The sequence below is a fragment of the Peromyscus maniculatus genome, chromosome 10 (assembly GCF_049852395.1).
Source record: "Peromyscus maniculatus bairdii isolate BWxNUB_F1_BW_parent chromosome 10, HU_Pman_BW_mat_3.1, whole genome shotgun sequence".
In the NCBI taxonomy this organism is placed as follows: Eukaryota; Metazoa; Chordata; class Mammalia; order Rodentia; family Cricetidae; genus Peromyscus; species Peromyscus maniculatus.
This window is the reverse complement of record NC_134861.1, coordinates 6,268,234-6,290,378: the sequence shown is the minus strand read 5'-3', so window position 1 is coordinate 6,290,378 and position 22,145 is coordinate 6,268,234. Positions and strand designations below refer to the sequence as shown.

At 43.2% G+C, this 22,145-nt stretch overlaps 1 protein-coding gene across 2 annotated transcripts in view; it reads right to left on the bottom strand.

Annotated features, from left to right (window-relative positions):
• Nucleotides 1–22,145, bottom strand: part of Prr14l (proline rich 14 like) — a 76,337-nt gene that overhangs the window by 1,004 nt on the left and 53,188 nt on the right. For both annotated transcript variants that reach the window (XM_076545785.1, XM_042285762.2), the window contains one exon: nucleotides 1,366–1,437. In XM_076545785.1, the coding sequence (XP_076401900.1) occupies nucleotides 1,366–1,437 (72 nt within the window). The remainder of the gene's footprint in view (nucleotides 1–1,365; nucleotides 1,438–22,145) is intronic.

Genomic DNA, 22,145 nt, shown 5'->3' with positions numbered 1-22,145 from the left:
AAAACTGGTGCCTGAGGATATAGAGCACTGTCTAGCACACATGAGGGCCTGGGCTACAATACCAACATGTTCTTTTTGTCTTGTTTTTGCTTTTTAGTTTAAGGATAGGGTTTCTCTGTGTAGCCCTGGCTGTCTTGGAACTCACTCTGTAGACCAGTTTGGCCTCAAACTCAAAGATGCACCTGCCTCTGCCTCCTCAGATTAAAGGTGTGTGTCATCTCTACCCAGCTTTCAGCATGGTCTTTAAAAAAATAAAAGGAAAGTTAGGCTGGGCTGTGGAGGCACACACCTTTAATCTGAGCACTCAGGAGGGACAGAGACAGGCGAATCTCTGAGCTGGAGGCCAGTCTGGTCTACAGAGCAAGTTATAGGATGGCTGGGACTACATAGATCAACCTTGTCTCAAAACCAACCAAACAACAACAAAAGGAAAGTCAGGTATGGTGATGCAAGTCTATAATCCCAACTCCCAGGGAGGCTGTAGTAGGGTTGCTGGGTTTGCAGACAAGCCTTGAGCAGGCCTAGAATTTGCTAACCGATGGTACATATCTCCAATAGCAGCAAACAACACACACTGTCCTGCATGTGGGGCTCCTGTTACCTATAAAAGACCCCGAAGCTTGTTTTCATTTAATACAATACTGTCTGATTCATTTTCAACAGCTATACATTATATTTCATTATAAAAATGGACCAAAGTTAAATGAAAACCCTAGTAAAGGACACTTGCAGTTGTTTCCAATTCCTTCCTATTACTTAGCAATGCTGCAATGAATATCTCCTATAAAAATGCCTTCTAGGTAGAGCCCAAGCACAAAATTCTGGGATAAAATACCAGGACTCTCTTCCTTTATCCCCGACAATACAGTCAATAACGGTCACTGCTTCGAATTGAATTTAGACACAAAGGTGGCCAAGTGACAAGCCCAAGTATTTGGGTTTGAAATCATGGTCGGAACAGTAATTAACAGCCCAGACAAAGCTAGCCAGTGTATTCAGCACAACACAGGTGCTAGGTAAACAGACATCTATGACTACCAAATCCCACAAACACTTCTTTTCTATCAAATCCCTGGCCCTGATTCAAGGAATTGGAACCCAAACTCCAATTCTAGCTATTTCTAAAGCCCAATACTGGGCCGGACATGGGGGCACCTTTAATCCCAGAGCTGTCCAGAGGAAGAGGCAGGTAGATCTGTGAATTTTAGGCTAGCCAAGCCTGCATAATGAGATTGCCTCACAAAAAAACCTGAACAACAAAATCCCACCCAATAGCAGGTAGAGCTGAATAGAAACGTCCAAGTGAGAAAGGTTAGAGGCATCAACCATTCTAACACCACCCCTTAGCCCAGCCCCAGGAGTTACCTGTTTGCAGGAGGAGACTTGTAATTCTTGTTTGTATATATTTCTTCTAAACTAAACTCTTTCTTCTTTAACCTGAGAAGAGAAAAAAGAATTCTTCATGCCTGCTTTCACTCACACATTCCTTTAAGTTAAAAAGTCAAAACCCTATTCATCCCATTCCTGGTCGTCAGAGCTGTGGATGGAACTCAGGCCCCTAGCCCACCAGGTAAGTACCCTACTACAGTTCCACACCAGCTGTCTGCCTAATTGATGGTTTTCTCTTGTTCATTTTGGGTTCTGAGACAAGGCCTCATTAGGTAGACCTGTCAGACACTCCTGCCTCCTCTGGAAGTGCAGGGGCTATAAACAGGAGCCTGTGGTGCCTAGCTGCTTTCTCTCCATCAGGAGTGCTGGGCTTCATGAATGCTGCCAAGTGCTCTACCACTGACCCAGCCAGCCTTTTTTTTTTTTTTTTTTTTTTTTTTTTTTAAGTATTCTGATTCATGGCTTGGAAATTATAATTTTCAGTGGCTGGCAAGAATTTAATGAACACAATAAACTTTTGCTGGGTTTGTTTTTATTCTATTATTTAAAAAAGTATTTTATGCATGTGTGTTTTTGCCTGATGTACAACTATGCACTATGTGCCTGTCTGGTGCCTGAGAAGTCAAAAGAGGGTATGAATTCCCCAGAACTGGAACTACAGTTGGGAGGCACTGCGTGGGTGCCGAGAATTGAAGCCGAGGCATTTGTAAGCACAGTCAGTGCTTTTAACAACTGAGTCATCTCTCCAGCCCTTCAAGAGAAAAAAAAAATTTTTGTTTTTTTTTTTGAGACAGGGTTTCTCTGTGTAGCTCTGGCTGTCCTGAACCTTATTCTGTAGACCAGGCTGGCCTCAAACTCACAGAGATCCACCTGCCTCTGCTTCCTGAATGCTGGGATTAAAGGCATTAGCCACCAAATCTGGCCCTAAGTCTTTTAACACATTTTATTTTTGAACAAGTGAGACGGCTCAGAGTGTCTTCTGATTTCAAGATGCACACCACAGCATGTGTATGCTCACACACAAAATAAATAAATGTAGAATAATTTTTCAGTTATATTTTCCTTGGAAACAAGGCCAGGGTGGCCTCAAGCACCTCCAAGCCTTCACCTCTGAAGGGATGAACTATAGGCATCAGTCACTCCACCATCTGGTTTTCATTTCTATTTGTATGGTGATGAGGGTCCACCAGGCCTTACACACACTAGACAAATGCTCGATGGAACGTGTTTCACTATGTGATCCAGACTGATCTCAGACTTTACACTGATGTATTTATGTGTACATGTGTGTTTGCATACTTGCCTGTGTGTGCCACAGCACGTGTGTGGAAGGAAGTCAGGGGATAACTTGTGTCGGTTTTCTCTTTCTATGTGGGTCCTAGGAACTGAATGCAGTCCATCAGATTCATTTACCATCTTGCTGGCCCTACTAAACTTGTTTATTACTTCTGATGCCTGCATGTGCTGCAGGACCACCATGGGTGTTATCCTCAGGAAGCCTGTCCACCTATTTTCAGAAATGGTCGCAGCTCACTGATTAGGCTAGACTGTCTGGCCTGTGAGCCTCAGAGATCCTTGTTTCCAACTTGTTCACCTTAGGAATTCTAAGTATTATCACCAGACCTGGCATATTTTTATCTGGGTTCTAGGGCTTGAACTTATGTACTTGTGATTGCAAGCAAACAATTACTGACTGACTCTGTTCCCTAAGACCAGCTTCAAGATTTTGATTACATCAACCTAGTGCTGAAATTATAGGTATAAGCAGAGTTTCTCTGTGTAATAGTCCTGGCTGTCCTGGAATTCACTCTTTAGACCAGGCTGGCCTCCAACTCAGAGATTCGCCTACTTCTGCCCCCCAAGTGCTGGGATTAAAGGCATTTACCACTACCTTTGGTGAGTAATGTCTTTTTTAGCAATATCTTAAATACTCTATTGTCTGTATGTACCAGCTTAACCAGTCCCTACTAAAGTAAATGCTGCTCACATCTAGGTTGGGAAATACAACTGATGTAGATGTGTGTGGTTAGAGTATATTTAGTTCTGTAAGAAACTGCATGCTCCCCAGCAACGAAGTCAAGTTCTTGCTGCTCCAAGGCCCAGCTAGCACTTGTGCTGCACCTTGTCCTTACTTTAAGGTCACACACACACACACACACACACACACACACACACACACACACACACACACACCACCTAGTGCCTTTCAGGTGTGTATTTCCTGTTTGACAAGATGTCAGTTCAGGAACTTTGCCTATTTTTGAACAGGGCTGCTCATTTTCTTACTGAGTTTTAAGAGTTCTTTGTGGCCTGAGGATAAAACACAGAGGAATGGATCTTGCCTGGTCATGCAATAAGGGCTTGGGTTTGATCCCAAAGCGCCACTGGACAAAGAGAGAGAGAGAGAGAGAGCGTTGTATATTTTGGATGATAGTCCTTACTTGGATTCCTTAAACTGGATGCATACTTTGCATCTTTTTTCCCCTCTCAGCTTGTAGCTTCTAATTTTCTATCAACTATATACCAATCTACTTACCAATCAATCTCTCTCTCTATCCATCCACCCACCCACCCACCCATCAATCCATCCATCTATCATTTATCATCTACTTACCTACCAATCAATCAATCAATCAATCAATCAATCAACTAGGTCTGGCTATAAAGCTAAGGCTAGCCTCAAACTTAAGATCCTCCTGCAAGTCTTGTAAAGGCTGGATTACTGGCATGTGCTACCACGCCAGCCATCTTGTATTCACTTTTCTGATAGTGGTATATGATGGGGGACAAACAAAGGCTAATTTTCTTAAAATTCAATGATATTATTGTTCAGAAATGTAGTGTCATAAGCAAAAGGCCACAGCCTACTCAGATTCATGGAGATTGCTACCTATGTCTGCTTGTTTTTATTGTAGTACCTACAATTAGAACTTTGGTTTGAGTTAACTTTTGTACATGGAAATCCAATTTTACACATAGCAACCTAGCACCACTTGTTAGAAAGATTCACCTCCCCACTGAATGGCCATGATGCTTCTATTGAAATCCACTAATTTTAGATGTGTACTTCTGGATTCTCACTGTCTCACCACTTCAGAAATCTACCCTTAGGGTACTACCACACTGTCTTGATTACTGTAGCTTCATCTAATTCTGTGTATTTTTATAGCAAAATCTCAAGAGCATGACAACTGCCCAAGCTGCCCTTAAACTCTGCTTCGATGTCTAGAGAGCTGGCATTATAGGTATGTGCCAGTACCATGCTTGGCCATTTCAACTATTTAAATTTAACTATTTATTTTTGGGGTGTGTATATGGTACACACACATGGACTGTGTGGATATATATCCATACCTGTGTATGCAGAAGCTAGAGGAGGCCAGTTGGGTGTCTCCCTTTATTTCTGTTCACCTTATTCCTTTTAGACAAGGTTTCTCAGGAGAGACAGATGGCCAGCTATTAAGAGCACTTGCTAGCCGGGCGGTGGTGGCGCACGCCTTTAATCCCAGCACTTGGGAGGCAGAGGCAGGCGGATCTCTGTGAGTTCGAGGCCAGCCTGGTCTCCAAAGCGAGTTCCAGGAAAGGCGCAAAGCTACACAGAGAAACCCTGTCTCGAAAAACCAAAAAAAAAAAAAAAAAAAAAAAAAAAAGAGCACTTGCTGCTCTTCCAGGACTCAGGTTCCATTTCCAGCACCCACATGGTGGCTCACAACTGTCTCTAACTCCAGTTCCTGGGGATCTGATGCCCTCTTCTGTTCTCTGCAGACAATGCATGCATATGGTGCACATACACACATGGAGGATAAACATTCATACACATTTTGAAAAACCTTAAAGATCTCTTACTGAGCTGGAAGCTTACCACCTGGGGTAGGGTATACAGCTATCCAGTGAATCTCCACCCTCAACAGTGGGGTCACAAGCATGTGTGGCCAAGTTCAATTTTATAGGTGGGTGCTTGTTACTGAACTCAGGTCCTCACGCTTGAACAGCAAGTGGTGTTAGCCACTAAGTCACTTTCCCAACCCAAATAAACTCCATATGTAGTAAGTTTAAACTAAACCAGTGTGAAGCATCTATTCTGATCCTTCTTCAAGAGTGCTTTAACTATTCTTTTTTTTTTTTTTCCTTTCAGTTTTTCGAGACAGGTTTCTCTCTATAGCTTTGGAGCCTGTCCTGGAACTTGCTCTACAGACCAGGTCAGCCTTGAACTCACAGAGATCCACCTGGCTCTGCTTCCTGAGTGCTGGGATTAAAGGCATGCACCATCACTACCCGGCTAAGACCCAACTTTTGATCCTCCTGTCTCCATCTCCCTGGTGCTGGGATGAGATGGGTACAAAACGTAGCACTGAGGACTAAACCCAGAGCTTTGTGTATGACAGGCAATCCCCCACCTTCATTTTTTAAAATTTTTATTAATAAATTTTCTATTCATTTTACATACCAACCACAGATCCTTCTCCTTCCTCCCGCCCCCCAGATAAATCTTTTTTTTAAAGAAGGATTTATTTGCTATGTATACAGTGTTCTGCCTGCATGTATGTCTGCAGGCCAGAAGAGGGCACCAGATCTCATTATAGATGGTTGTGAGCCACCATGGTGGTTGCTGGGAATTGAACTCAGGACCTCTGGAAGAACAGCCAGTGCTCTTAACCCCTGAGCCATCTCTCCAGCCCAATCCCCTACCTTCATAACCAGGTCAATCCTAACTCCTTTTGTAGTGTGTCTGTTTAGAAATGCCCTGAAATATTGTCTTGAATATATCAGGAAATTAGCATAGTGTACACTTGAGAACATTTTTCCCCGAAATGGAACTCAGGAGTATAGCTACCAAGAAAACTGATCATTCTTTGTCTCTTGATTTCAATAAAAATAAATTAAGAGTTTCAACACATGAAATATGGAGGTTTCAAACATTCAGGCCATAATGCGGTAGAGGAACATCCAATGATGAGCAGTAGGACACTTCCTCTGCAGTCAGATAAGACATACAAGGGTTTTTATATGTTTTGCCCAAATGTACATATGTAAACCATGTGCATATAGTGCCCAAAGAGACCAAAAGAGGGCAGATTCCCTGGAAAGAGAGTTAGGGAAAATGGTGTGGGCTGCTATGTGGGTGCTAAGAACCAAGTCCAGGTCTTCCATAATAGCAGCATTTCTCCAGTCTATTTTATTTTTAACTATATGTATATCTGTTGGGGTGTGCATGTGTGAGCGTAGGTCTGAGGATTTCAGAAGATCCCTGGGAGCTGGAGTTAGAGGTGGTTGTGGGTAACATGATGTGGGTGCTGGGATCAAATAGTACAAATCCTTACCTGCTGAGTCACCTCGCCAGTCTCCAGTTTAATTTACAAGAAAACAAAAATCCTCCAAAGTAACTGTAACACTTAGAGTACTTTCTACAGCTTTGCAGGGCCCCTTTCGCAAACCAGGTGCTCATACCTTCGCAGCAGGCTTTCAGACACACTGCTCTATTCTCTTGGTTCACCTGTCCACCTGTTCTTTTGCCAATTTGTTTTTCTGTTTTAGAGATTTTTTTTTATTAGCATATATTAGTTAAGCACAATACTCCTGCGCCCCCTCATTTTTGACTTTTTCGAGACAGGATTTCTCTGTGTAGTTTTGGTGCCTATCTTGGATATCGCTCTTTAAACCAGGCTGGCCTCGAATTCACAGAGCTTGGCTCTACTTCCCGAGTGCTGGGATTAAAGGGGTGCGCCACCATTACCCGGCAAAGATTTATTCATTCATGTATTTTATATATACAGCAAAATAAGGAATCTGACCCTATTACAAATGGTTGTGAGCCACCATGTGGTTGTTGGGTATTGAACTCAGGAACTCTGGAAGTACAGTCAATGCTCTTAACCACTGAGCCATCTCTCCAGCCGCCAAAAATCTTCTATCTTTATAATAACTCTGTGCTGTATTAAGAAATCTTTAAAAAATTTTTTAATAAAAAGAAAATGTGGTACATTTATACAATGGAGTATTAACTCAGCTGCAAAAAATGACATCATGAAATTTGCAGTCAAATGGATGGAACGAGAAGAAAATTATTCTGAGTGAGGTAACCCAGACTCACAACACAGTATGTACTCATTCATAAGTGGATACTAGGTGTAAGCAAAAAAAAAAAAAAAAAAAAACCTGCTATAACCAGACTACAGTCCATATAGCTCCAGAGAAGCTAGGTAGCAAGGAGGACCCTAAGATGGACAAATGGATCACCCTGGGAAGGGGAAATAGATGAGATCTCCTGCGTAAACTGGGGGCCAGGGGGTGGGGGGAGGGCGGTAGAGGGGAGGGGATGGAGGATGAGAACATGAGGGAACAGGATGGTCAAGCTGGGGGAGGGATGAAGTGGGAGAACAATGCAAGAAATACCATGATAGAGGGAGTCACCTAACGCAAGGGAAATTCCCAGGAATCCACAAGGATGGCCCCAGCTAAGACTCCTAGCAATAGTGGAGAGGATACCTAAACTGGCCTTCTCCTGTAATCAGATTGGAGGATACCCTGTCATCATAGAGTCTTCATCCTAACTAATGGAAGCAGATGCAGAGATCCACAGCCAAGCACTGGGCCAAGCTTTGGGAGTCTAGTCAGAGAGAGGGAAGAAGGATTCTATGAGCAAGGGAGGAGTCAAGGTCATGATGGGGAAACCTACAGAGACAACTGAACCAAGCTCATGGAAACTTTCGAACTCTAGACCGACAGCTGTGGAGCCTGCATGGTACCAAACTAGGCTCTCTGCATGTGGGAGACAGTTGTATAGCTTGGTCTATAAGAAGAGCCCCTGGCAGTGGGATCAGGATCCATCCCGGTGCATGAACTAGCTTTGTGGAGCCCATTCCCTATGGTGGGATGCCTTGTTCAGCCTTGATGCAGTGGGGAGGGGCTGCTCAACTTAATGTACCACTTTGTTGACTCCCCATGGGAGGCCTTCCCCTTTTGGAGGAGTGGGTGGGGGGGTGGGTTGTGGGAGGAAGGGTGGGAGGGGGGAACTGTGGTTGGTATGTAAAATGAAAAAATTTTAAAGAAGGATTTGTTTATTATATATACAAGTTTTCTACCTGCATGTATCCTGCAGGCCAGAAGAGGGCACCAGATTTCATTACAGATGGTTGTGAGCCACCATGTGGTTGGTGGGAATTGAACTCAGAACAGAACCTCTGGAAGAGCAGCCAGCGCTCTTAACCTCTAAGCCATCCCACTAGCCCCCTTTAAGACTATTGTATAAACACTCATTAGGTGTGGTTTGACACCCATCCAAAGTTCTATCCTCCCTAATGTCTCCACATCTGTCACCCATCTCGTTTCAGACCTTACCTCCACATAGCAACTACTGAATAACAGTGCCTGCTGGCTGCTTGCAAGAATGTTGGTTGGTTTTCACTCCCAGGTCAAACTCACATCGCCAATTGTGGCCTTGCCCACTGGTCTATTAAATATCATTATCACCCCTTACCTCTCCCACATCCTTCTCTTTTGTACTGCAGACTGCTTTAGCTCCTCAGGAACACACTTTATAGGCACACTGGATTCCTCAGACTGCAATAATACGCTAACCCCCACCCACTATGTCCAAACATTCACATCTTGATTCTCTACAACACTCAAGTTTACCACTGCCTACCCGCTGAGTGATCTGGGACTTGGTGCTCTGGTGTCCTTTTTTCCAAAACTAGGGGTGGTACCCGGTGAAGAATGCTTACCAGTTCCCATCACAATGGTTACAGCAGTATGGCATGACAAATGAGCGATTCAGGTCCTACCCTTTCTTGCAGCCCTGAGTATAACTGCTGGGGTGGCAGGACTGACTACTTCCGTAGTTACTGACCATCAGTTTTCCTCTCAGTTCACCCAGGAACTCCAACCCTTCTCCTCCAGGGTCAAAAACACTCACTGGCTTCCAGAGTGCTACAAAATCGGCGAGAATAAGATTTACTAACGACATAGAGAGGTGGTCTTTGTTACTTCCTCAGAGAGGAATGCTGCTTCTATGTCAAGCAGTCAGGTATAGTGAAAGACAAGACTGGACGACTTCAGATGGATCTCCAAAAAATGCAAGAAACAGCTTGATACCTCTGGCCAGTGCTACCAAAAAAAAAAAAAAAAAAAAAAACACTTCTTGTCTAGACTTCTTCAACAACAGATCCAAAAACTTTCTAACCATACTTTTAACCAGTTGCTATTACAGGATTACTGGTCTGTAGCGATGGAGCCAGAGGCCTGTTAACTGCAATTATACCCCAATGGTGAAGGTCAAGCTGGCCCCAAGGACTTAGACACTAATGATAATGTCTCCCCTATTCCCCAACCCATGAATATTATCAATAGTAAACAAAAAAAGAGGGGGAAATGTAATCCCCTCTATGTGTGAGTGGACAGGCCTGCTCCAACAGCCATAAAGGCCATTTTGGGCCCCTTGACATACAGATGGCTAAGTTCTGTCCTACAGAGAACAAAGACCAAGATCAGGCCAGAAAATCCCACCATTCCCTGAGCTTGCCCCAAGATCAGGCTACAAAATGCCACCAATACCAGGCCACCCTCAAAAGCTCTCCCTGTCCCCAACCCAAATCCTATAGAAAGCCTGCCTCCTGCTCACTTCTCTCCGGGGCAGAGGCACGCACCTTCTTGTGTCTTTCCTAATAAATCTCTTGTGTGAGGTTTGTTGGGCAGTGTGACTTTATGGTATTCCTGGCTCCTGACCGCAAGGATACCTTTCCCTTATGAGCTGTAACACACTAGAAATCAACCCTAGGGCCTTGTACATGCCAGTCTGTTCCCCGAGTTACATCCCCAGCCCTTGAATTGTGTGAACTTTCTAAAACTAGATAGCAATAAGAAACAAAACCCCTAGGCAGGCATGGTGTTGCACACCTTTAATCCCAGCACTTAGGAGTCAGAGACAGGTGGATCTCTGTGAGTTAGAGGCCAGCCTGGTCAACAGAGTAAGTTCCAGGATAGCCAGGGCTATACACAAAAACCCTGTCTCAAAAAACCAAAAAGAAAAAAAAAGGAAAAAGAAACAAAACCTCCAAAGATAAATGACACATTAAACAGAAAACAGAATGGGTGACGAGCAGAAAACACTGGATGAAGCTTCCAGAATAAAACAGAGACGAAACTAAGAGGTGCAGGCTGTAGCTTAGCAGCAGACCGTCGTAGAGTCACACAAGGTCCTGCTTTGTCAACACTGCAGCGAACAAATCCCTCCTAGAGCATGAAGAGAACACTGAACACAGTGGTTAGAAAAGTGTGTTGCTCAAGTTCCAGTTGCTTTTGGGATACTATCTTACAAGGACTCCAACGTACAGTATGGCTCGTTAAGGAAGGGAATGGCTCAGTTGCCTTTAGCCTACTGGCTGTGGGTAAGATAGGACCTCTGTTGGTCATTTCTGTATCAAACACACAGATTGCAAGCCCAGTGCCACTCTGAGATCTTTGGCAGCAATTAACCATGCAGCTCACACAAGATTGAGCCGGTATGATAATGAGTATTCAGAGACGGGTAATGCCTGGGGGGCACTCACCAACCTAAGACAGAGCACCTGTGTGGCCTGGGCAGGCATCTCCATGACGGGTAAGGTGACCTGCTGACGTCCCACGCAACCCAAGTCAAAAGCTCATTTTTTAATATAAGGGGGACCTGCAGGGTCCTAGCCCCGTTTTGGGTAACTGTTGCCTTGCTTGCAGACCTTGACCTTGATATCCTCCCAATGCTAATTCCCTGCCAGGTTCCACCCTCCTGAATGCTTAAGGGAAGTTCCTTGTCTGTGTATCCTGAATAATGGGTGTTTACAGCTTAGATGCAAGATTGTAAAACATCAGTAGTGAACTTCTGCCCTCCGGGGTCCTCCCATTGTGCTGTAAGCCTGTATTTAACCTCCTACCCCCTTTAAGAAATGACATTCGACATTTAAAATAAAATATATATATATATATATATATAATTGAATGAATACTGCGAATGTAATCTATGAATACCACAAATGTGATTAATATCACGAGTGTAAGTAATGAATATCATGAGTGTAATTTAAAAAATAAAAATAAAAAAATTAAAAAAAAAAAGCGTGTTGCTGTGGGAGAACACTTGCCTAGCATGCATGACAGTCTGGCCTCCATTCCATCCAGCACACAAGGAAACCATCAATAGGGCTAGCTCCACCTGAAATCTTCCTGGTTACTTTCAAGTGTTTTGGTCTAGTCGTATTGCCTTGAGTGTTTACTGCATACTACCTGAGGTCTTTTCAGACATGACTGCAGTCTGTGACTTCCATGGTGGAACTGTGTTTCCCTTTCTTTTATTGACTTTACTGTAAGTTGTTAACGAAAGTTTACATCCCTTAAACTTTTTTTTTTGGTTTTGATTTGAGACAGGGTGATGCTATTTAGCACATGCTACCCTCAAAATTCACACACACCCTGCCCTCAGTCCTCCCAAGAGCATAATTACAGGTACAAGCTACCCTGCCCATTTTCTTTGAACTTAATTTTTTTTTTTAATTGTTGCTAAAACAGAACGTTTCTAAGTGAAGTTGGCAAGATTTCTTCTGTGGGCATAAAGTGGGAAAGACTGACTTCTAGTTATTGTAGCATCATTATGCCGCTGCAAGGGCCATAGACTTCCAGATCTGCAAACAATTTGGGGAAATGTGCTAGATCAGTGGTTCTCAACCTGTGGGATGCAAGCCCTTTGGGGGGGTGGTGTCAATGATCCTTTCACAGCTTCACATATCAGATATCCTACATATCAGATACTTACATTAGGATTCATAACAGTAGCAAACTTACAATTATGAAGTAGCAACAAATAATTTTATGGTTGGGGTCAGAGCATGAGAAAGGCTAAGAACCAGCTCGGCTGTCTGTCATGATGTCTACCTGTGAAAATGTAACACCACCACAAGTCTGTAGTGCATGGTTGTATTGTAGTCATCTGGAGAGCCCCACGCTATTGTCTGTTGGCCCTCACTGAAGGTCTGCATCCTTCCTAAATATGTATGGCCCACGGCCAGTGACAATTCTCCATTTAGAGGAGAATTAGAATTGTCTCTTAATTACTTATAATTACTGTGTGTGTATAATGTGTGTGAGAGAGCATGTGTGGCTCATGTCATGCACCCGGAGGTCAGAGAACTTTATGTAGTCAGTTTTCTCCTTCATCTTAACATGGATTCCGGGAGTAAAAATCAAATTGTCAGGCTTCGTGTCAAACACTTTATTTACCCACGGGGCCATTTCACTCACTAAGGAGTTCATTTCTTTTCTCTCTTTTTTTTGTTTTTGTTTTTCGAGACAGGGTTTCTTTGTGTAGCTTTGCGCCTTTCCTGGAACTCACTCTGTAGCCTAGGCTGGCCTCGAACTTACAGAGATCCGCCTGCCTCAGCCTCCTGAGTGCTGGGATTAAAGGCATGCGCCACCACTGCCCGGCTCTCCTTTGTTTTTATTTTTTAATATTCGCTTATTTATTTAATTTTGTATGTGTATACACCTGATACATGTAGAAGCCCATGGAGCCCAGAAGAGGGCACTAGATATATGGAACTGGAGTTACAGGTGGGTGTGAGAACCATGTGGGTGCTGAGAATGCAACCTGGGCGCTCTGGAACAGCAGCCACTGCTCTAAGCTACTTTTCCAGCCCCCTATTTATTTTTTGAGACAGTAATTCATATAGCCCAATCTGACCTTGGACTTGGTACATTACCTAGGCTGGTCTCAAATTCCTGATTCCCTCCCCACCCCCTCTTCTACACCTGAAGTGGTAGGATTATAAGTATACACCACTACATCCAATCCATTTATATCTTTGTATCCCTTTCCCTTTATTCTAAATAAACCTACGTTATGGGGAAAAAATCCATTCAACTTTGAAATATCTTACATGCAAGAATTAGCTACAATTTGGGAAAGCAGGACCTATAGACAATTTACAATGGAATTATAAAAACAAAACAAAACTGAATGTGCTTATGAACTAAGACTTGGGACATAGACCTTCTCCCACACATAGATACCAATTAGAAATACGACATTCAGGTAGACAGGCCTGGCGGCAGAGACAAGCAGACGCAGGTAGGCCTGCGGCAGCGGCCCGCGGAGGTAGACGGGCCCAGCGGCGGCAGCCGACAGGGATATTCAGGCCCGGAGGCAGCCGACACAGACATTCAGGCCCAGCGGCGGCCCACAGAGGTTGACAGGCCCGGCGGCAGAGACAAGCAGACGCAGGTAGGCCTGTGGCGGGGGCCCGTGGAGGTGGACGGGCCCAGCGGCGACAGCCGACAGGGATATTCAGACCTGGCGGCAGCTGGCAGAGACACTCAGGCCCAGCGGCGGCCCACAGAGGTAGACGGGCCCAGCAGCGGCCCGCTGAGGTAAACGGGCCCGGCGGCAGCGGCCAACAGGGACATTCAGGCCCGGCGGCAGCCGGCAGAGACATTCAGGCCCAGCAGCGGCCCACAGAGGTAGACAGGCCCGGCGGCAGAGACCAGCAGACGCAGGTAGGCCTGCGGCGGCGGCCCACGGAGGTAGACGGGCCCAGCAACAGCCCGCTGAGGTAGACGTGCCCAGCGGCGGCAGCCGACAGGGATATTCAGACCCGGCGGCAGCCGGCAGAGACATTCAGGCCCAGCGGCGGTCCACAGAGGTAGACAGGCCCGGCGGCGGAGACAAGCAGACGCAGGTAGGCCTGTGGCGGCGGCCTGTGGAGGTAGACGGACCCAGCGGCAGCCCGCTGAGGTAGACGTGCCCGGCGGCAGCGGCCGACAGAGACATTCAGGCCCGGTGGCGGCCCCCAGAGGCAGACAGAACCAGCGGCAGCTGACAGGGACCACAGGCCCGGCGGAGGACCGCAGAGGTAAACAGGCCCAGGGACGGAGACAAGCAGACGCAGCTTGGAACAGGGACGCCCCTAACCCCAACAACTGGGGAAGAAGCTATCTCCGTGGGTCAGAACCAGAACGAATCTGAACACTCCATCTGAGGACAACCCAGGGCCCAGCTGCTGATCCTGTGAAACCCAACAACTTGGAGGTGTTGGTGAGACTACCCTGCTCAGCTGAAACCCATCTGGGAGAGGATTCAGATGCCTACAGTTTAAAGTCTGAAGAAACAAGATCAGCTGAGGAGTTGACAAATGAACAAAAAGTGACCTGAGAACACAGAAGAAGGCGCTACCCAGACACCAAACCAGATCACCAGAATCATAAGTATATAATTCACCGATCGAAATCAGCTGCCCCTGAAGAAATAGCCCAATAGCACCAATTTAACCAAGAACCACTACTAACCAAGACTAAAAATTAGAACAAGAGAGGCACTCTCAGACACAGACACCACCTGCACCTCACAGAGGAAGAGATGAGCAGACGCCAGTGCAAAAATACAGGCAACAACATAAAGACCTATATGGCAACATCAGAACCTAGTGATTCTACACCTGCAAGACCTAAACATACCATGACAGAAGAAGCAGAAGAAATCAACCCTAAAAATGACATTAAGAAGATGATAGAGGCCCTTAAAGAAGAAATAAAACATTCCCTCAATGAGGAAATAAAAACTTTCCTTAAAGAGGAATTGAAAAACTACCTTAAAGAGGAAATAAAAACTTTCCTTAAAGAGGAAATAAAAAACTCCCTTAAAGAGGAAATAAAAACTTCCCTTAAAGAGGAAATGAAAAACTCCATTAAAGAGGAAATAAAAAACTCCCTTAAAGAAATGGAAGAAAAAACGAACAAAAAATGGGAAGAAATCAAAGAAAGCCAAGAAAAAGCAATTAAACAGATGAAAGAAACATTCCAAGATCTGAAAAATGAATTTGAGACAATAAAGAAAACACATGCTGAGGGAATGCTGGAAATAGAAATCCTGACAAAACGAACAGGAACTACAGAAACAAGCATAACCAACCGATTGCAAGAGATGGAACAGAGAATCTCTGACACTGAAGACACGATAGAGAAAATAGATTCGTCAGTCAAAGAAAACAATAAAGACAAAAAAGTCCTAACACAAAACGTCCAGGAAATTTGGGACACCATGAAAAGACCAAACCTAAGAATAATAGGGATAGAAGAAGGAGAAGAATACCAACTCAAAGGCACAGAAAATATATTCAACAAAATCATAGAAGAAAACTTTCCTAACCTAAAGAAAGAAATACCTATGAAGATACAAGAAGCTTACAGAACACCGAATAGGCTGGATCCAAAAAAAAAGTCCCCTCGCCACATAATAATCAAAACACTAAACACACAGAATAAAGAAAAAATATTAAGAGCTGCAAAGGAAAAGGACCAAGTAACATATAAAGGCAAACCCATCAGAATAACACCAGACTACTCAATAGAGACTATGAAAGATAGAAGATCATGGACAAACCTCATGCAGACACTAAGAGACCATGGATGCCAACCCAGACTATTATACCCAGCAAAACTCTTAATCACCATAGGCGGAGTAAACAAAATATTCCAGGATAAAACCAGATTTAATCAATACCTGTCCACAAACCCAGCCCTACAGAAAGCACTAGAAGGGAAAATTCAACCCAAAGAAGCTAAACACATCCATGAAAAATCAAGCAATAGATAATCCTACACCAACATACACCACAGAAGGACAACACAACACAACCAAAAAAATAACAGGAATTAACAATCACTGGTCATTAATATCCATCAATATCAATGGTCTCAAATCACCTATAAAAAGACACAGGCTAACAGAATGGATTAGAAAACAGGACCCATCCATATGCTGCATACAAGAAACACACCTTAACTCCAAAGACAGACACTACCTCCGAGTAAAGGGCTGGGAAAAGGTTTTCCAAGCAAATGGACCTAAGAAACAAGCTGGTGTAGCTATCCTAATATCTAATAAAATAGACTTCAAACTAAAATCAATCAAAAGAGACCAGGATGGACATTACATATTCATCACAGGAAAAATCCACCAAGATGAAGTCTCGATTCTAAACATTTATGCTCCAAATACAAAAGCACCCACATTCATAAAAGAAACACTACTAAAGTTTAAAACGCACATCAAACCCCACACATTAGTAGTGGGAGACTTTAACACACCACTCTCACCAAAAGATAGATCTACCAGACTGAAACTTAACAAAGAAATAAAGGACCTAACAGATGTTATGACTCAAATGGACCTAACAGATATCTACAGAATATTCCATCCTAACACAAAAGAATATACCTTCTTCTCAGCACCCCATGGAACCTTCTCAAAAATTGACCACATGCTTGGACACAAAACAAATCTCAACAGATACAAAAAAATTGGAATAACCTCCTGTATCTTATCAGACCACCATGCCTTAAAGTTAGAACTCAATAACAACAAAAATTATAGAAAACCCACAAACTCATGGAAACTGAATAATACCCACCTGAAACATCAATGGGTCAAGGAAGAAATAAAGACAGAAATTAAAGAGTTCCTAGAATTCAATGAAAATGAAAGTACAACATACCCAAACTTATGGGACACTATGAAAGCAGTGCTAAGAGGAAAATTCATAGCTCTAAATGCACACATAAAGAAGATGGAGCAATCCCATACCAATGAATTAACAGCACAACTGAAAGCTCTAGAACAAAAAGAAACAAACTCACCCAGGAGAAATAGACGCCAGGAAATAATCAAATTGAGGGCTGAAATCAACGAAATAGAAAACAAGAGAACAATACAAAAAATCAATGAAACAAAGAGTTGGTTCTTTGAAAAAATCAACAAGATAGACAAACCACTAGCCAAATTAATCAAAAAGCAAAGAGAGAACACCCAAATTCACAAAATCAGAAATGAAAAGGGAGACATAACAACAGACAATGAGGAAATCCAGAGAATCATCAGATCATACTTCAAAAACCTGTACTCCACAAAAATGGAAAACCAGGAAGAAATGGACAATTTTCTGGATAAATACCAAATACCAAAATTAAATCAAGACCAGATAAACCATTTAAATAGACCAATAACCCCTAAAGAAATAGAAACAGTCATCAAAAGTCTCCCAACTAAAAAAAGCCCAGGACCAGATGGTTTTAGTGCAGAATTCTACCAGACTTTCAAAGAAGAACTAATACCAATCCTCTTCAAAGTGTTCCACACAATAGAAACAGAAGGAACACTACCAAACTCTTTTTATGAGGCTACAATTACCCTGATACCCAAACCACACAAAGATGCAACAAAGAAAGAGAACTACAGACCAATCTCCCTCATGAACATTGATGCAAAAATACTCAACAAAATATTGGCAAACCGAATCCAAGAATACATCAAAACAATCATCCATCACGACCAAGTAGGATTCATCCCAGGGATGCAAGGATGGTTCAACATACGGAAATCAGTCAATGTAATACACCATATAAACAAACTGAAAGAAAAAAACCACATGATCATCTCCCTAGATGCTGAAAAAGCCTTTGACAAAATCCAACACCCCTTCATGATAAAGGTCTTAGAAAGAATAGGAATACAAGGAACATTTCTAAACATAATAAAAGCAATTTATAGCAAGCCAACAGCAAACATCAAATTAAATGGAGAGAATCTCAAAGCGATACCACTAAATTCAGGAACAAGACAAGGCTGTCCACTCTCCCCATATTTATTCAATATAGTACTAGAAGTTCTAGCTAGAGCAATAAGACAACAAAAGGAGATCAAAGGGATACAAATTGGCAAGGAAGAAGTCAAACTTTCACTATTTGCAGATGATATGATAGTATACATAAGTGACCCCAAAAACTCTACCAGGGAACTTCTATAGCTGATAAACTCCTTCAGTAAAGTGGCAGGATACAAGATCAACTCAAAAAAATCAGTAGCCCTCCTATACACAAATGATAAAAGGGCTGAGAAAGAAGTCAGAGAAACATCACCCTTTACAATAGCCACAAATAATATAAAATACCTTGGGATAACACTAACTAAACAAGTGAAAGACCTTTTTGATAAGAACTTTAAATCTCTAAAGAAAGAAATTGAAGAAGATATCAGAAAATGGAAGGATCTCCCATGCTCATGGATAGGCAGGATTAACATAGTAAAAATGGCAATCTTACCAAAAGCAATCTACAGATTCAATGCAATCCCCATCAAAATCCCAACACAATTCTTCACAGACTTGGAAAGAAAAATACTCAACTTTATATGGAAAAACAAAAGACCCAGGATAGCTAAAAGAATCCTATACGATAAAGCAACCCTTGGAGGCATCACCATCCCGGACCTCAAACTCTACTATAGAGCTATAGTAATAAAAACAGCTTGGTACTGGTATAAAAACCGACATACGGACCAATGGAATCGAATTGAAGACCCTGACATTAATCCATGCACATATGAACACCTGGTTTTTGACAAAGGAGCCAAAACTATACAATGGAACAAAGAAAGTATCTTCAACAAATGGTGCTGGCATAACTGGATGTCAATATGTAAAAGATTACAAATAGATCCATATCTGTCACCATGCACAAAACTCAAGTCCAAGTGGATCAAAGACCTAAACATAAATCCAGTTACACTAAACTTAATAGAAAAGAAGATAGGAAGCACTCTTGAACGCATTGGCACTGGAGACCATTTCCTAAATAAAACACCGACAGCACAAACCCTGAGCACAACTATTAATAAATGGGACCTCTCAAAACTGAGAAGCTTTTGCAGGGCAAAAGACACAGTCAATAAGACAAAAAGACAGCCAACAGATTGGGAAAAGATCTTCACCAACCCCACATCTGACAGAGGATTGATCTCCACAATATATAAAGAACTCAAGAAACTAGACATCAAAGCACTGAACAGTCCAATTAAAAAATGGGCTAAAGAGCTAAACAGAGAATTCACAAAACAAGAACTACAAATGGCTGAAAGACATTTAAAGAAATGCTCAACATCCTTAATCATCAGAGAAATGCAAATCAAAACGACTCTGAGATACCACCTTACACCTGTTAGAATGGCTAAGATCAAAAACACCAATGACAACCAATGTTGGAGAGGATGTGGAGCAAAGGGAACACTCCTCCACTGTTGGTGGGAATGTAAACTTGTACAACCACTGTGGAAATCAGTATGGCGGTTTTTCAGAAAATTAGGAATCGAACTACCTCACACCCAGCCATCCCACTCTTGGGCATATACCCAAAGAATGCTGATACATACCATAAAGATACATGCTCAGCTATGTTCATAGCAGCACTATTTGTAATAGCCAGAACCTGGAAACAACCTAGATGCCCATCAACAGAAGAATGGATGAAAAAAATGTGGTACATATACACAATGGAGTACTACTCAGCAGAGAAAAACAATGAAAGCATGAAATTTGCAGGCAAATGGATGGAACTAGAAAAAATCATCCTGAGTGAGGTAACCCAAACCCAGAAAGACAGTTATGGTATGTACTCACTCATTGGTGGATTCTAGATATAAAATGAACAATCAGACCACAACCCATAGAACCATAGAGCTATATATATAGCATGGAGGTCCCTAGGATGACTGTGGCATATAATCAATTTCAGTTTTACTCAATTATTGAAAAAAATAGCCAAATGAATGGAAACACATGAACTATGAACCAAAGGCTGAGGGGCTCCCAGCTGGATCAGGCCCTCTGAATAGGTGAGACAGTTGATTGGCTTGATCAGTTTGGGAGGCATCTAGGCAGTGGGACCAAGTCCTGTGCTCATTCCATGAGTTGGCTGTTTGAAACCAGGAACTTATGCAGGGACACTTGGCTTAGTCTGGGAGGAAGGGACTGGACCTCCCTGGACTGAGTCTACCAAGTTGATCACAGTCCTCGGGGGAGGACTTGTCCTGGAGGAGGTGGGAATGGAGGGTGGGCTGGGGGTAAGGGGAGGGCGTGGGAGGGGGGAGAATAGGGGAACCCATGGCTGATATGTAGAACTGAATGGTATTGTAAAATAAAAAATATATATCACAAAAAAAAATGAAAAAAAAATAAAATAAAAAAAAATAAAAATAAATAAATAAGCCAGGAAAAAAAAAAAAAAAAAAAAAAAAGAAATACGACATTCAGCTTGGCTGTGGTGGCGCACGCCTTTAATCCCAGCACTCAGGAGGCAGAGGCACGTGGATCTCTGAGTTCAAGGCCAGCCTGGTCTACAGAATGAGTTCCAGGACAGCTAGATCTGTTACCCAGAGAAACCCTGCCTCCAAAAAACCAAAAATAAATCAATAAAAACTACATTCACCTCCCCGCCCAACACACCACCATTCCCTGTTGTAGCAAATCTGTGGCATTACTGTATCCTTGTGTTCTGCTGTTTTACTGAGGTCCTGTGTCAAGGACAGAAAACAGTAAATGGCCCTGTGGTTCCACGCTTCTTCTCAAGTCTCAATAGAAATTAGTTAAGTTAAATGAAGGTCAAGGGTGCTTTTTCAGGTCCTCTCAGGAGCTGGCAAAGTCTTGGGACTTTTTTTGTGGAATCACAACTTGCTCATTTTTTGGAAGCCAAGAGGTCAGAATTCTGGCCACTGGTATTTCCTGAGGCTACATCCCAACATCACTGCAGAAGGCTAGCTCCCATGGGTTCTAGGCTACACAGTGGACATTCTGGGAAACAGGCTGATACAGGTGGACTATCAGAGATGGTACATATCTGAGCTGGAATCCACCTCCAACACTCAGATGATGGTATCATCCCCACAATCCGTTGTTGGGGATCCGGTTAGGTGACACCAAATAATGTCATTAATGGTGCTGGAGCAGAACCCCCACAACATGCAGATACATTTCCAGCTGGAGCCAGAGCCACTGCATGACACCCTTGTTTGTTGCCTAGGATATATTGGCCGTAAACACATTATATAGCTATTAATGTAGGATGCCAGGTGCTGGCCAGTGGAGTCACAGGTCGAGGTCCATACAGTGGATCCACGGTCTTCAAAGAGACCCAGTTGTCCTTTTCCTGGTAGAGCTTTACTGTGTTATCAAAGCTGGCAGAGATTGAACCTCCTCACTTGGGTTTCTGACTATCCTGTGGATGGGGCTGAGGACACTGACACATTTCATACACATCCTCTTCATTAATTTCCAGATTCAAATGTGCTTAGCTGTGGGTAGCCCAGAGTTGCCAGTACGGTCCAAGCCACTGGACCTCATTTTCATGACCATCAGCAGTTTAGAGCACTGATTTGCTGGAGCAGAGGACCCAGGTTTGTTCCCAGAACCTACATGATAATGTACAACCAAACATAAATCCAGTTCTAGGGCACCCAACACTTCCGTATGACCTCTTCGGATACCAGGCATGCATATATACACAGATATATGTAGGCAAAACATTCATACATATAAATAAATCTTTAAAAAAAAATGATCATGCAGTCATACTGCTCTGCCAAACGCCAAGTGGTAAACCAAGAGCCAGCAGACCTAGTAATCACCACAGGGGTCAGACTCCTTCCATTCAGAGCTGCAGGAAAGGACAGACTTGCAGACCTTGCGGTCACCCTTGGTGACTCAGATGCAGATTCCATGGTTGCCAGTGTGTGGTCCCAGCTGCCCAGGTCTAGATGTGCTGGGCTGCAGCTTGGGTGCTCCAAGGAGCTCCTCATCACTCGGCAGGTGCCAGGTGAGGAGGTGGCTGTGCACCGTTCTGTCAGGACTCAAGGAAAAGGCACTAACCAAACAACCTGGGACTGCTGTAAACTAGAACCTCAGCTCAGG